This window comes from Microcaecilia unicolor, chromosome 3 (genome assembly GCF_901765095.1).
Source record: "Microcaecilia unicolor chromosome 3, aMicUni1.1, whole genome shotgun sequence".
NCBI lineage: Eukaryota > Metazoa > Chordata > Amphibia > Gymnophiona > Siphonopidae > Microcaecilia > Microcaecilia unicolor.
In genome coordinates, this window is record NC_044033.1 from 412,158,528 (window position 1) to 412,174,236 (window position 15,709).

The 15,709-nt window shown below is 43.7% G+C and overlaps 1 protein-coding gene across 4 annotated transcripts in view; it reads right to left on the minus strand.

The window, feature by feature from the left end:
- Positions 1 to 15,709, minus strand: part of MFSD2B (major facilitator superfamily domain containing 2B) — a 104,690-nt gene that overhangs the window by 76,584 nt on the left and 12,397 nt on the right. For 3 of the 4 annotated variants that reach the window (XM_030198804.1, XM_030198803.1, XM_030198802.1), the window contains one exon: positions 12,651 to 12,776. In XM_030198804.1, the coding sequence (XP_030054664.1) occupies positions 12,651 to 12,776 (126 nt within the window). Of the gene's footprint in view, positions 1 to 12,650; positions 12,777 to 15,709 lie in introns of those variants that run through there. The other variant, XM_030198805.1, reaches the window with a different exon arrangement.

Consider the following 15,709-nt stretch of genomic DNA (forward strand, 5'->3'; position numbering starts at 1 on the left):
ACAGAACTAAAAGACTTTTCTGTTTTGAGATTTGAAAATCTGTACAGAAGTTCACCATGGATGTGCCCCACATGCAGAAAATAATCTTCACCTTTCTTGAATCTACAGACCATTCGTGTGGCTGGAGTACCTGGCTCAGTTTGCCTACCAGTCTATTGTCTTTGTCAGATAAGTGGCTCTGAGGATCATTCCATAAGAGATAGCCCTGTTCAATATTTTGATAGTTTTCAATACAGAAAGCACAAACAGCTTCTCTCTACTTGTGGCTGTAGTACATGGCAACTTGATTACCCATCTAGACTAGAATAATTTTGTTGCCTAATCAGCCTCTGAAATCTAGAGCAAGGAGGGGCAACTTTGGTCCTCAACTGCCACAGGTAGGTCAGATATATCCACAAAGAATATGGATGAGATAGATCTGCATTCAATAGAGGCAGTATATGCACATTTATCTCATGCATATTCATTATGGATATCCTGAAAACCTGACTACCTGTGGCACTCGAGGACCAGAGTTGCCTATCCCGATCTAGAGTGTTCTTTCTGAAAATGTATCTAATGAAGTTTCTCCTGAGTAGATCATAGACCCTGGGTTGAAGTCCATTTACATAGGCTTCCCAGCCCAGCCTGAACACATCTGTGGGGAGGACAATTAATACAGGAGTAATTTGAAAAAGGACCCTGTTTCCAAATATAATCAATCCATCTACCAGCCGGCGCCGTTCGATTATGCCCCTCCTTGCTACCTTGGGCCATATGTTCTGGTCTTGTCCCATAGTCCAACGCTTTTGGAGGGGGCGTCTAAGGGAAGTGGATGCAATTTGGAGTTGCACGCTTGTGTATGATCCGTTGCTTCTTTTTTACTGCTATACCTACTCGTCTCCCCCTCCGAAAGGATTCAAGGGCTTTATGCAACTAGCCATCTTTTCTGGGATTAATGCTATCCTTACGACCTAGCTGTCAGATAAGGGGCCCTCGCTGGCAAGTTGGAATTCACAGCTGCTACATCAGATGAGGCTAGACAGGTGTGGAATCATGAATCTGGATAGTGTACCGGGTTTCCGGTTCAGAGAAAAGTGGGAGCCGTTATTGAATCTGTAGGGGAAGTGGGTGGGGTGGGGGGGTTGGGGGGAAGAGGGGGTTTTGAAAATGTATATTGTATTGTACAAGGTTCAGTGGTTTGACCTGGAAGTTTCAAGGATTGGTTGTATTGCTTATTGTTTACACGGATCTGTTTGTGCTATTATCAATAAAAAGATTTAAACATAAAATAGGCATAGAGGGGCATAATCGAACGCAAACGCCTATCTCCATGGGCGTTTATCTCCGAGAACGGGTCCATGAAGGGGCGGGCCGAACCGTATTTTCGAAAAAATGGACGTTTTTGAGCTGGGCGTTTGTTTTTTTTAGCAATAATGGAAACTAAAAACGCCCAGCTCAAAAACGTCCTAATCCGAGCCATTTGGTTGATGGAGGGGCCAGGATTCGTAGTACACTGGCCCCCCTGATATGCCAGGACACCAACTGGGCACTCTAGGTCAGTGCAGTGGACTTCAGAAAAAGCTCCCACATGCATAGCTCCCTTACCACGGGTGCTGAGCTCCCAACCCCCCTCCCCCAAAATCCACTACCCACAAATGTACAACACTACCATAGCTCTTAGGGATGAAGGGGCACCTACATATGGGTACAATGGGTTTTGGAGGCCTCCCATTTACCAGCACAAGTGTTACAGGTGGGGGGGGATGGGCCTGGGGCCACCTGGCTGAAGTGCACTGCGGTACCCACTAAAAGTGCTCCAGGGACCTGCATACACGCAGGTCTCTAGCACATATTGCTGCTGTATAACATTGGCACACCAGTTGACACCTGAAGACTAATCTCTCCGAAAACGTCCTTTATTGGAATAACCGCGTTTACTCACAGTTAACTGCAGATCAGAGGTTGTGCCCCACTGGCAACGAGTCTCCCTGGTACTGAGATTAGCAGTAGTTCAGAGCTGGCAGAATGCTGTACAATGCCCTCTTTCAGCCACATTCAAGGTAAGAACTAAGTTCTCTAACGTGGATAACACAGGAAAGGGAACTAAAACTGGCTTACAAAAATGGCCACTACCGCATGGACTACAACAGGAAATACAATAGGGCACACTCTGACCAAGTAGGCAGGGGGAAAAGCACTATGGGAGAAGAGCCTAACAACTACCAACATCGTGAGACTGTAACACAAGCTAATGAAATCACGGAGCCCAATACCCTACACCCACCACAATGCAATGCTGATGTGACCCTGTACTGCACCCGAGAGCCACATCTGACCCAGGGAAAGGCTGTGAGAGGATTGAACACATTCTGCTGTCATGGAGGTGGGTACGGCATTTGAGGCTGGCATACAGGCTGGGAAAAAAGTTTTTAAAGTGGGCTTTTTTTTTTTTGGTGGGAGGGGGTTAGTGACCACTGGGGGAGTCCGGGGAGGTCATCCCCGATTCCCTCCAGTGGTCATCTGGGCAGTTGGGGCACTTTTTTGGGACTTGTTTGTGAGAAAAAAGGGTCCAAAAAAGTGACCCAAAATCGCGGTCAAAACGCCTTTTTTTTTTTCAATTATCAGCTAAAGACGCCCATCTCTCCTCAGCTGATAACCACGCCCCAGTCTCGCCTCCACCACGCCTCTAACACGCCCCCATCAACTTTATTCGTTTCCGCGACGGAGTGCAGTTGGAAACACCCAAAATCGGCTTTCGATTATACCGATTTGGGCGCCTTTGCGAGAAAAACGTCCATCTCCCGATTTGGGTCGAAATATAGGCGTTTTTCTTTTTCAATTATAAGCAAGATAATGTACTATCTTGATTTAACCCCAGTAATGATGCATGCAGCTACATTTGGACCATTTGCAGGGGTTTAAATGTGGTGGACTTTGGAAGGCCCACCAGCAGTGCATCACAGTAATCAAGTGGCAAAAGTACTAGGTGGTACATAAACAGAAATTATCGAGCAGCAAAAATTGTCTCAATTTGTGCAAAAGCTTTCATTTATAGACAGACTTCATGAAGTTTAGAAATAAGTTTAGCATCCAGGACAACTCCTATATATTTAAGTGTATTAAACAATTTTTACACTCATTAAATTTTACATGCATTGAGCACCTGGTAGAGTCCAAAAAGTAGATCAATTTCTCACCGTTCACCTCCAGGAATGAGCATGGGCTCTTCCAAGTGTATCTGGCCAATAATTTTTATGGACCTTTCCTCCAAGAACTTGTCCAAACCTACCTTGAATCCTGCTACATTGGTCACTCTGACAACATCCTCTGGCAACAAGTTCCACAACTTGATTATGTGCTGCATGCAAAAAAGCACACTTTCCATTATCTGATTCCAATCTGCTGGTTTTTAGTTTCATGGAGTTTCCTCTTGCTTTTGTGCTATCTGAAAGGCCAAACAAATATTCCCCACCCAAATGCTCCACCTCACTCAGGGCAACTAATGTAGCAGGATTCAAGGTATTCATATTCCTTCCTGGTCACCCCCATCTCCAAGCTGAAGAGCCCCAACCTACCCAACCCCCTCTTTCCTGCTCGGAGCATCTGCAGACTGTCTTGCTGCCTCCCATCCCGGCGCCAATTCAAAATGGCTGCCGAAAGTTCAAGCACTAGACTACCAGAGCAGTACAGTAAGGTAAGGGGAAGGGAGGATAGGCCACCCCTAGACCCGCCTGCCAACCTGCCCATTTGTCCACAAATCCAGACAAACGGGCAGGATGGCAAAACCCGCCTGGTTGCCCGGCTGTGTCCTCATAAAGAAGGCATGTCCAGGTAAAACTGAACATATGGTAACCCTAATCAAGTAGAAGTGGAAGAGCAAGGGCTGCCCTGTGTACTTGAAGGAATTCCCAGGAAATGTCTTTAACCACACTTATGTCTAGCACAGTCCTTTGCCCCAAATTTCTCATTAAGCAAGCAGCACAAGTACAGTAGCTCAGGAATTGTCCCTTTAAATGTGCTTAGGCTGTTTTCAATTCCACAGGCAGTTACCACAAGCCTAGTAGCAGGAGAAATGTCTCTTTAGGTACTTAGGTTGCTGAGTCTCTTTCTCTCCACAAACCCTCCTAATATTTCAGTGCAAATCCCACAGTATGAGGAAACAAGATTTGAGAGGCACACCTCCCTCCACAGCACAACTGACACTTTCTCCCATCATGCACAAAGAGTTGAAGCTTAATTGGTTAACTATCCCTTTACCTTTTACCTTTACACCCTATCAGCAGAAGTCAGTACTTTTCTCTCTTCTTCATTCCTTTAAAGCAGCAATTCTCAGCTTAGTCCTCAGGACACATCTAGCTAGTCAAGTTTTCAAGATACCCACAATGAATATGCATGAGATAGCTTTGTATGCACTACCTCCACTGTATGCAGATCTGTCTCATGCATATTCATTGTGGATATCCAGAAACCCTGATTGGCCAAGTGTGTCCTGAGGCTTGGGTTGAGAACCCCTACCTTAAAATGACCTCTACCTAAAACTGAAGGGATCTTCTCAAAATCACCTGTTGCTCTTCTGTGGACACTCGTTACCACAGTAGAAAATGACAGTAGATAAGGAATGTAAGGTCCATGTGGTTAGGGTTACCATATGGCTCCAGAAAAAGGAGGACGGATTGAGCCAGCCAGGTTTTACTTCCATTGCTTTCAATGGAAGTAATTGAACCAGCCGGGTTTTACTTCCATTGCTTTCAATGGAAAGCAATGGAAGTAAAACCCGGCTGGCTCAATCCGTCCTCCTTTTTCTGGAGCCATATGGTAACCCTACATGTGGTCTACCCCACGATTTCAGGCTTCGCTTTCGCTACTTCACTGTCCTTATTCCATACTTTCTTGACCTCAGTTACTGTTTCAGTTTCCACCACCTCCCTTGGGATATATATCCACTACTTTTCTTGTGAAGTAATATTTAAGTACATATAAGTGCATAAGTATTGCTTTTTTTATGTTACTTCTGAATCTACTTCCTTGGAGCTTTATGCCATGATCTTTTGTTCTAGAACAGAGGTTCTCAGTCCAGTCCTTGGGACACACCAAGCCAGTGAGGTTTTCAGGATACCCACAATGAATATGGATGAGATAGATTTGCACACAATCAAGGCAGTGCATGCAAATCTATCTCATGCATATTCATTGTGGGTATCCTGAAAACCTGACTGGCTTAGTGTGTCCCGAGGACTGGGTTGAGAACCCCTGTTCTAAAAGTACTTTTCTTTGACAAAGGTATGCTTCTTGTGCATTATTTACACATTGAGTTATTTGAAGCCTCTTTCAACCCCCCCCCCCCCCTCTCTCTCTCTCTCTCTCTCTTTCCTGTCCTTTAAGTCAGTCATTTTCAACCCAGTCCACAGGGACCTCCTGGTCAGTTGGGTTTTCAGGATATCCACAGCGAATAGCATGAGATGTAATAGCATGCATGTCCTCTATTACATGCAAATATCTGGGATCTTGCCAGGCACTTGTGACCTGGATAGGCCACTACTGGAAACAGGATACTGAGCTTGATGGACCTTTGGTCTGCCCCAGTATGGCAACGCTTATGTTCTTATGTTTTTACCTCTCATACATATTCATTGTGGGTATCCTGAAAACCCAACTGGCTTGGTGGTCCCTGAGTTGAAAATCACTGCTCTAAGTTATGCATATTTTAGGTCCTTCAGACATATCCCACTTGGCTTTTGGTGTAGACCCTGCACCATTTTAATAGTTCTTCTCTGGATCACCTCCAGTCTATTTCTTTTTCACAGATACAGCCTCCAGAATTGGATGTGATACTCTAGGTGAGGCTCACCTCACTAATGCCCTGTACAGAGACATTATTGCCTCCTTTTTTCTACTGGTTCTCTCGCCATTTGCACCTTGCCTCCCTCTGGATTTGGCCACTAACTTATTGTACTGTCTTGCTACTTTGAGATCATTAGACCCCAAAAAACCCCATTTAGAAGAGATGGGAAACAAAGAAATGGAAAGGTAGGAGAGAGGGAAATGGAGGCCGGGTGGAGGGTCAGTGAGAACTGAAAGATACTAAATGTTATAGAGGAGTGAGAATAAATAGTAATGAATGTAAAAGGCTGGATGGGAGTTAAGAGAATGATAGAGAAAGAACATAGTTAATTTCCTGGTAGTGAGCTCACAGCTGCATTAACTGGTGGTGCTATCGTAGACAAGGCTCAATAGCTAAAATTATTATGGAGACTGAAATATTTTTTGGATGCTTGTCATTTACAACTTGTCAGCCATTCATCCATTCTTTCGCTACTTGATTATTGTAACATCTGTAAACAATCCTAAAGATTACAGGTATTATAAAATGTTGCTGCAAAACTGATCTTGAAAGGTGAAACATTCGATCATGTGACACCATTGTTATATAAGCTGCATTGGCTTCCTATCCATGCAAGGATTGAATCAAAGTACCTATTTTTGTTGTTAACATCTTATATGGCTTATGTCCTAGTTATCTAACTAACTTGTCATCTGTGTATCATACTACATGTACTTTTAGATCTCTTGCAATTGGCTAGGCCATCTACTCATCTTTGTCGCTTAGTGAACACAAGAAGTAAGACTCTATTTGGTAAGGCTCCTAAACTCTGACAAAACTTAGAGGCCCTTTTACTAAGCCATGCTCAAAGTAGCCGGAGCTGTTTGTAGCGTGTGGGTTTCCCATGTGCTGCAGCCACTTTTAGTGTGGTGGCAAAATGGCCGCATTTGTATGCTTTCATGTAATGGCCACATGCTAATTTCCCAATTAGCGCATGGTCATTACCATGGTAGCCCTTACCGCCACCTATTTGCTAGGCAGTAAGGAATCCTGCGCTAATTGGGCAGCACATGGCAATGTACTCACACTAGCCGATTAACACAGGACATGCCTAGTCTCTTCCCATAAACACGGCTCTTACGCCAAAAAATAAAACTATTTTTTTAGTGTAGTGTTAGCGCACCCTGATCGGCACACTACTGCAGGACACCTCAGTGTGTCCAGGGCTAGATCAAGATATTGTGGTGCCCCCCCCCCCCCCGCCAATGTCCCACCCTGCCCCTCCCCCTACGCTGGGGCCAATCTGGGGATATAAGCTGCACAAACTACATATAAATAAAATCAGGAAAAAATGGAACATTTCGTTCAGTTGGATCATCTCTGGCAGAGAGGGTCAAATGATATGGAAGACTGAAGAGAGTAAGAGGTAGTGGAAAGGGGTGGGGGAGAAGAAAATGCCATTATGGTAGCCACACTGTCCATGCATTCAGTGCTGCTACCCCTTTAGAGAGTAGCGCTAAATATAAGGACAAACAGTGACAGACATAAATCCCCACACCCAGCAACACAAGATAATCTACGATCGTACTGGACAATTTATTATCCTCAACCCCATGACGCCTGAAACACTTCTACCTATGACCATAACACAACCTTGTATTTGTTATCAACCGTAATGGCAATCGCCAATACGATACTTTGTAAGCCACATTGAGCCTGCAAATAGGTGGGAAAATGTGGGGTATAAATGTAACAAATAAAATAAAATAAAAATAAATATTTACCCTTATTAGGTACAAAGTTAACAAGCAACCTGACTCTTCTAGTTGAAGTGAATTGAAACTCACCAGTATATGGAAAGGAAAAAAAGACATCAGAAACCGCTAAGACAGACTTTTTCAAAAGTCCTATGATGGGTTCACTTATTTTTCATTGGTCTTGAACCTCTCATTTTTTGGCACAGCAAATAGTGTGTTGCTAGTGCCAAAAATTTGCACTTTTTAACTGTGCTTTACTTATCTAAGCCAATCTTCAGGACTCTTATTTTTGCAGAGAGTCTGGAGAAAGGTAGATTGTGTGTATCTGTGTCTTTGGGGCAGGGGGGCTGGAGAAAGGTGGATGCTGGGTGTGCCTCTTTCTCCTTAGCCCCTCCCCTCCAGCTATCACTGTATCTTTCTCCCTACACTATCCCCCATGCCAGCCTTCAGCTTGCTGCTTCCATCCCTATGGCACATTCACCCCTTTACTCTGACCCCAATTTCCCTCCCATGTCACATGATCCCTCCACCCCCCAATCCCCCACTGCACACTCACCTTTTCTTTTCAGTCACTGCAGCGGCTCACTCTCTCTTCTCATTCCCTCCCCCAACAAGGAGGAAGTAAACCACAGTACACCAGGTCACGTCCTTCTGAACCAGCTTAGACCCAGTTCACATAAACTTGGGTCTAAGCTGGCACAGGAGGAGGAAGTGATCTGCTGTGCTGCAGTTGATTCTTCCTTGCCAGGGGAGCTCAGCATGGGACAGAAGAGAGTGAGAGCTGACCTGCTGTTGCCTGTGCCTGCTCTGATTTCTGCCGTAGTCAGTGGGAGGTAGGAAGAGAAGACAGCTGAGTCTGGCAAAACCCAGGTGCCAAGTTGCCATGGCAAATGAAAAAAATTGGGCCTGGTGCTTGTTGACCCTGGATTAATTCTCAGGGGGTCACGTGATGGCAGGAGCCTAGACGGACGTCTCGAGGCTGCTCTCCTCCTCATCGCTTATAAATCAGCTGATTTAATGTGCTCAAACCCCCGATTTGGTCCCTCAAAACATCGTCCAGTACAAGGTAGCGTGGGCTGCATCGATTGAGCAATAAAGGAGAAAGATCAGAAGCGGCTTTCAGGGTATGCCGGCAAAGACCCCGCGTACTCAGAAAGGGCGCGGAACCCCCCACGTGGCTAAGATGGCGTCTGGAAAGGAGAAAGGAGAGGCGACCCAGAGTCAGGATCTGCCGGTGGTAGCCATACAAGACGCAGCGATACAAGAGATAATGAAGCACATGGCAGCAGTTCTGGATGACAAGCTGTCGGCGCTGCATGTCTTTATGGACGAGATGAAAGAAAGCATGGCAGCACAAAGCACCCGCATACAACTGGCAGAGGAACGAATATCACAGCAAGAGATTCTGGTGAATAATGTGAGTTCTCAAATGTCTGCTCTGGAGAAGAGGTGTAAACTGCTGGAAGAGCGGGTAGAAGACCCTGGATTAATTCTATGGGCCTGGTGACATCATGGGCTTGGACATTTGACGCCCTGGATCAGAGCCTCACCTGGTCCATAGGCTGAGCTGGCCCTGAGTGTGTCCCACAGTGTGCTTTTTGGCACATGCTAAGCACTTGCTAGTGCCTACTGCAATGTAGTGAAGGGGAGGGGAAAGGGGAAATGGGACTTGATATACCACCTTTCTGTGGTATTTTGCAACTACATTAAAAGCGGTTTACATATATAAAGGTATTTATTTTGCTCCTGGGGCAATGAAGGGTTAAGTGACTTGCCCACAGTCACAAGAGCCTGCAATGGGAATTGAACCCAGTTCCCCAGGATCAAAATCCACTGCACTAGGCTACTCCTCCACTCCACTCTGACCCCTTACTGTCCTATATAAGAGAAATAACAAGTTACACAAAATTTGGGTGAACATTGAAAACCTGGTTATTCTGAAACTATTTGATGATTTGAATATTAATATACTACTGCATTATGTAATTTTATAGTTTTAATTTGAGTGATTTTATTATGATGTAGTATTTCAGTTTGTTATTTTCTCTTTTTATTTGCTATGACCCACTTTGAAAATGTAGGTTTAAGTGGGTATAAGCACTGGAATTAAATTAAGATAAATATGGTGGGACAACTTGCCACCTACTGCTCATTTGGGAAATAATTACAGTGGGGGAAATAAGTATTTGATCCCTTGCTGATTTTGTAAGTTTGCCCACTGACAAAGACATGAGCAGCCCATAATTGAAGGGTAGGTTATTGGTAACAGTGAGAGATAGCACATCACAAATTAAATCCGGAAAATCACATTGTGGAAAGTATATGAATTTATTTGCATTCTGCAGAGGGAAATAAGTATTTGATCCCCCACCAACCAGTAAGAGATCTGGCCCCTACAGACCAGGTAGATGCTCCAAATCAACTCGTTACCTGCATGATAGACAGCTGTCGGCAATGGTCACCTGTATGAAAGACACCTGTCCACAGACTCAGTGAATCAGTCAGACTCTAACCTCTACAAAATGGCCAAGAGCAAGGAGCTGTCTAAGGATGTCAGGGACAAGATCATACACCTGCACAAGGCTGGAATGGGCTACAAAACCATCAGTAAGACGCTGGGCGAGAAGGAGACAACTGTTGGTGCCATAGTAAGAAAATGGAAGAAGTACAAAATGACTGTCAATCGACAAAGATCTGGGGCTCCACGCAAAATCTCACCTCGTGGGGTATCCTTGATCATGAGGAAGGTTAGAAATCAGCCTACAACTACAAGGGGGGAACTTGTCAATGATCTCAAGGCAGCTGGGACCACTGTCACCACGAAAACCATTGGTAACACATTACGACATAACGGATTGCAATCCTGCAGTGCCCGCAAGGTCCCCCTGCTCCGGAAGGCACATGTGACGGCCCGTCTGAAGTTTGCCAGTGAACACCTGGATGATGCCGAGAGTGATTGGGAGAAGGTGCTGTGGTCAGATGAGACAAAAATTGAGCTCTTTGGCATGAACTCAACTCGCCGTGTTTGGAGGAAGAGAAATGCTGCCTATGACCCAAAGAACACCGTCCCCACTGTCAAGCATGGAGGTGGAAATGTTATGTTTTGGGGGTGTTTCTCTGCTAAGGGCACAGGACTACTTCACCGCATCAATGGGAGAATGGATGGGGCCATGTACCGTACAATTCTGAGTGACAACCTCCTTCCCTCCGCCAGGGCCTTAAAAATGGGTCGTGGCTGGGTCTTCCAGCACGACAATGACCCAAAACATACAGCCAAGGCAGCAAAGGAGTGGCTCAGGAAGAAGCACATTAGGGTCATGGAGTGGCCTAGCCAGTCACCAGACCTTAATCCCATTGAAAACTTATGGAGGGAGCTGAAGCTGCGAGTTGCCAAGCGACAGCCCAGAACTCTTAATGATTTAGAGATGATCTGCAAAGAGGAGTGGACCAAAATTCCTCCTGACATGTGTGCAAACCTCATCATCAACTACAGAAGACGTCTGACCGCTGTGCTTGCCAACAAGGGTTTTGCCACCAAGTATTAGGTCTTGTTTGCCAGAGGGATCAAATACTTATTTCCCTCTGCAGAATGCAAATAAATTCATATACTTTCCACAATGTGATTTTCCGGATTTAATTTGTGATGTGCTATCTCTCACTGTTACCAATAACCTACCCTTCAATTATGGGCTGCTCATGTCTTTGTCAGTGGGCAAACTTACAAAATCAGCAAGGGATCAAATACTTATTTCCCCCACTGTATATACACAAAAGTAAGGCATACTCATATTATCCTGAAAGAAATTAGGGGAAACACTGCTCGGAATCCACCTAGCATAACCAAGAGGAAAAAGAAAACTACTCAAGGTCATTTTGGCATTATCACACTATTTAGCATGCTTTTGATAAATAGCATTCCTCCTGCAAGTTAGTGAATGCATTTTGATTTTCTAGGTAACTATGCTTTACTGAATTTTTTTTTCATTAACAAGCATTTTTTGAAAGCCTATGCAACTGTTTATTTTCGGTGAGTATTATTACTTAGGCCTCTGAATAGTCTGACCAGTATCATATTGGGATTAATTTTATGATCCTGTATAATAAAACACACCTCCAACATTCTGAAGCTGACTGCATGGCTGAAGCATTCCTGCTCTCTGTATCCATCTCCTGAATTGACATCACGTACTTCCGGGTTTGTCACAAGCAGAAGTGACCAACCACACGAGGTTTCTCGGCTTCAGAATGTTGGAGGTGCATTCTATTAAATAGGATTGTTCAGTTCCTTGAAGCACAGCCAGAGCTCAGTGTCCTGCACAGTAACGCTCAGACACCAGAGAGAGAGGGGGGCCTGACACCAGAGAGGGATGGGAGGTATCTCTGTCACACACACACTCTCTCTCTCACAGTCAATGTCTTTCTCTCTTTCACTCTCACACACTGTCTCTCACACACTCTATGTCTCACACTGTATCACATTCACTCTCTATGTGTCACACAGTCACTCACACACTCTCTTGGTCTCATACACTCAGTCTCACAGAGAGTCTGTGTCTCTCACACACACTCTCTCTCTCTCGCACACACTGTATCTGTGTGAAACACTCTCTCTCTCTCTCTCTCTCTCATACTGTGTCTCACATACGCACTTGCACACACTCTCATTCTCACACACAGACTCTCTCTCTCACAGACACACTTGCACCCAGACTCACACTCTCTCTCACACAAAAACACACTCGCACATTCGCTCTCTCTCTCACACACAGTCACTCTCACATACACTCTCTCAAACATACACACTCCGAGGAAAACCTTGCTAGCGCCCATTTCATTTGTGTCAGAAACGGGCCTTTTTTACTAGTGGTTTAATAAAGCATTTCTTGCAAGTTTTAAATCTCTATTTAACACAAAAAGTATATGCATTGCTGGACAATTAATAAACTATAAAATAATTACAGGTTTTTAATTAAGTAATCTCAAAGAGACCAATCAACTTTTAAGATAAAAGGATAGTTGCAAAATGAGAATAGGACAGATTTTGACTTTAAAGAAATGGCAACGGCATGAAATAATGTATTTTTATTTACCTGAGCAACATCTAGCAAATAGATCTGCAGGAAGAAGGCAGAAGCACTCCCTGCCACTTGGTTTGGAGCTCCTCCAATAGCATAACATAATTTGCTCAAGACACTGAGTTTCTTTTCCTTCTTGATCTGCAAAAAAAGGATGTCACTTTAAATATCCATTCAAAATAAACCAAACCATTCAAATTCCTTTTTATATCATTGCATCTAATGTGAAGTTTACACAATGTAATGATTTTTTGCTGAATATTACCAGTTTCAGTAGTGAATGAAGTCATCTTTTATCTCTCCTTCATCAGCTCAAAGCTGGCTCATATTGTATCAACCCGGATCCTTACTATCTGAATGATATTCTGCAATGAACTGCTGGTCTCATTGCAATTATGTGCATCGTTAAACAATGCCAATCCACCATTACAAATTGTTAATGTGTCTCTCAGTTTAGAGAGGTTAAACTCACAAAAGGATTGTTAACCTGTTTTACTAAGTAGGACAACTGGAGGTACTGGAATTTGGTTGCTGCAAGCTCTAGCGTCACACCGTTTGGTCAGAATCAACTATATTGACCAGAGTTTCGCACAATCTCACACCATGTACTTTTCTCAGCCCTGCAGTGGTCAGCAACCTCTTTCCCTCTGTCCCAGCTGCAGTTTCGTCTTCTCAGACAGAAACCAAGACTTCAAACACAATTTGGCTTCAAAAAGGCGGTAAATAAATCCTAATAATAAATAAATAAATAGTAACATAGTGATGGCAGATAAAGACCTGAATGGTCCATCCAGTCTGCCCAACAGTCACATTCATTCTCAATTCAAGATTAAATCAGCAATGAATGTGATATTATATACTTGATCGTGGTCTTTCCTTGTTGTTTCTGGGACATAGACTGTAGAAGTCTGCCCGGCTCTGTCCTTATGTTACAACTACTGGAGTTGCCGTCAATGCCCACTCCAGCCTATCCAAATCTATCTTGTCATTTGCGGGACACAGATCGTAAAAGTCTGCCTGACACTGTCCTCATGTTCAAATTACTGGAGTTTCTGTTGAAGCTCTCTACAGCCCGTCCTAAATTGGATTGTTATATTAGGGACTCAGACCATACAAGCCAGCCCAGCACCGGCCTTAGTTGATACAGCCAGAGTTGTCATCTAAGCACCACTTGACATGCAAACATATATGCAACCCTTTAAGTTTTGTTTTTTATACCATTCATTTCAGATACAGGAATTCCAGTCAGTACTAATGTCTTCCTGTTTGCCTAGTGGTTAGTGCACTGGACTTTGATCCTGGGGAACTGAGTTCGATTCCCACTGCAGCTCCTTGTAACTCTGGGCAAGTCACTTAACCCTCCATTGCCACTGGTACAAAATAAGTACCTGAATATATGTAAACTGCTTTAAAATGTAGTTACAAAAACCTCAGAAAGGCGGTATGTCAAGTCCCAGTTCCCTTTCCCTATTTGAGATTCTACGTGGAATGTTGAAACTATTTATAGATTCTACATGGAATGTTGCTACTATTGGAGATTCTAGGTGGAATGTTGCTACTATTGAGATTCTGTTGCTACTATTTGAGTTTCTACATGGAATGTTGCTATTCCATGTAGAAGCCTGCCCTTGCAGATCAGCAATGCGGCCGCGCAGGCTTCTGTTTCTGTGAGTCTGATGTCCTGCACGTACGTGCAGGACGTCAGACTCACAGAAACAGAAGCCTGCGTGGCCGCATTGCTGATCTGCAAGGGCAGGCTTTTACATGGAATGTTACTAGTGGAGGAGTAGTCTAGTGGTTAGCACAGTGGACCTTGATCCTGGGGAACTGAGTTCAATTCCCACTGCAGCTCCTTGTGACTCTGGGCAAGTCACTTAACCCTCCATTGCCCCTGGTACAAAATAAGTACCTGTATATATGTAAACCGCTTTGAATGTAGTTGCAAAAAAAACCTCAGAAAGGCAGTATATCAAGTCCCATTTCTCCCCTTCCCTTCATCACAAATTAACACATTTTTCTGCAGAGAGGTACTTAAAAAGAAATATGCTGCATCCAACAGGTCACCAGGGGCTAGGTTATTGATAGTGCTCTTTTTGTGAAGTTAGTAGTGATCAAATAGTTATATTTTAGTTGAGATGGTTTATTGAAAGGCTGTGTTTGACTGACTTTATTTCTTGTTTATATATTTTATGGCGAGCTCACCAAATTCATTGCTTAGAGTAGGGAATGGAATCTGGTTGGGGTTTATTTTTTATGTTTACCTACTGAATGACTGTTTTGATAATTATATTTAATTGCTGTATTTTTAGATTATTGATGTAATTATTGAAATTTGTTACACAGCCTCATCCATACCCCACTGTCCCTTCATTCTTTCCTGATCCTCCCATACATTCTCTGATTCCCTCTGTGATGGAGTATAGGAGACTGGAGAAAATGTTCCAAGAGACACATGCAAAAATGTCCAAGCTTCTAAAATAGTTTATTTGCCAAAATTTACAAGCAGTCGTCCACAAAACAATGAGAAGATGACCCAGTAGACCCTACACGGGCCATGTTTCAGCATAAAACCTTCCACAGTAGTACTAATTTGCAACCTTATCAACAAAATCTTGGACTAATCAGTGTTTTTCTCAACATTTACACATGTGATACCATTGTGTTCTCCTCAGAAATTTTGGGCAGCCGAGTGGCATAAAGGAGTAGTGCCCTGCAATGGCAAAAGGAAGCAAGTGTCTATTTTGACTGAAGCACTTGCTTCCTTTTGCCATTGCAGGGCAGAGTGGCTGGGTTGGAGTACAGGAATGCTTAAATTTCCAAAGACCTTTGGTCTGACACAGTATAGCAGTTCTTATGAGTTAAATGTATACATGCTCTGTATCCACAAAAATCCAACCTCTTCCCAGCAATAGGTAGGACATTTCTCCTTGGAAGTCACCAAACAAAAAATATTCTGAGTCTCATGTCATCTGAGGAATAGCAACATAAATCTCTCCACTACCAGGTACAATATGAAATACAAAACCTGAAAAAAATTCCAACTCACCATACATGTAGCAAACCTGACATACAAC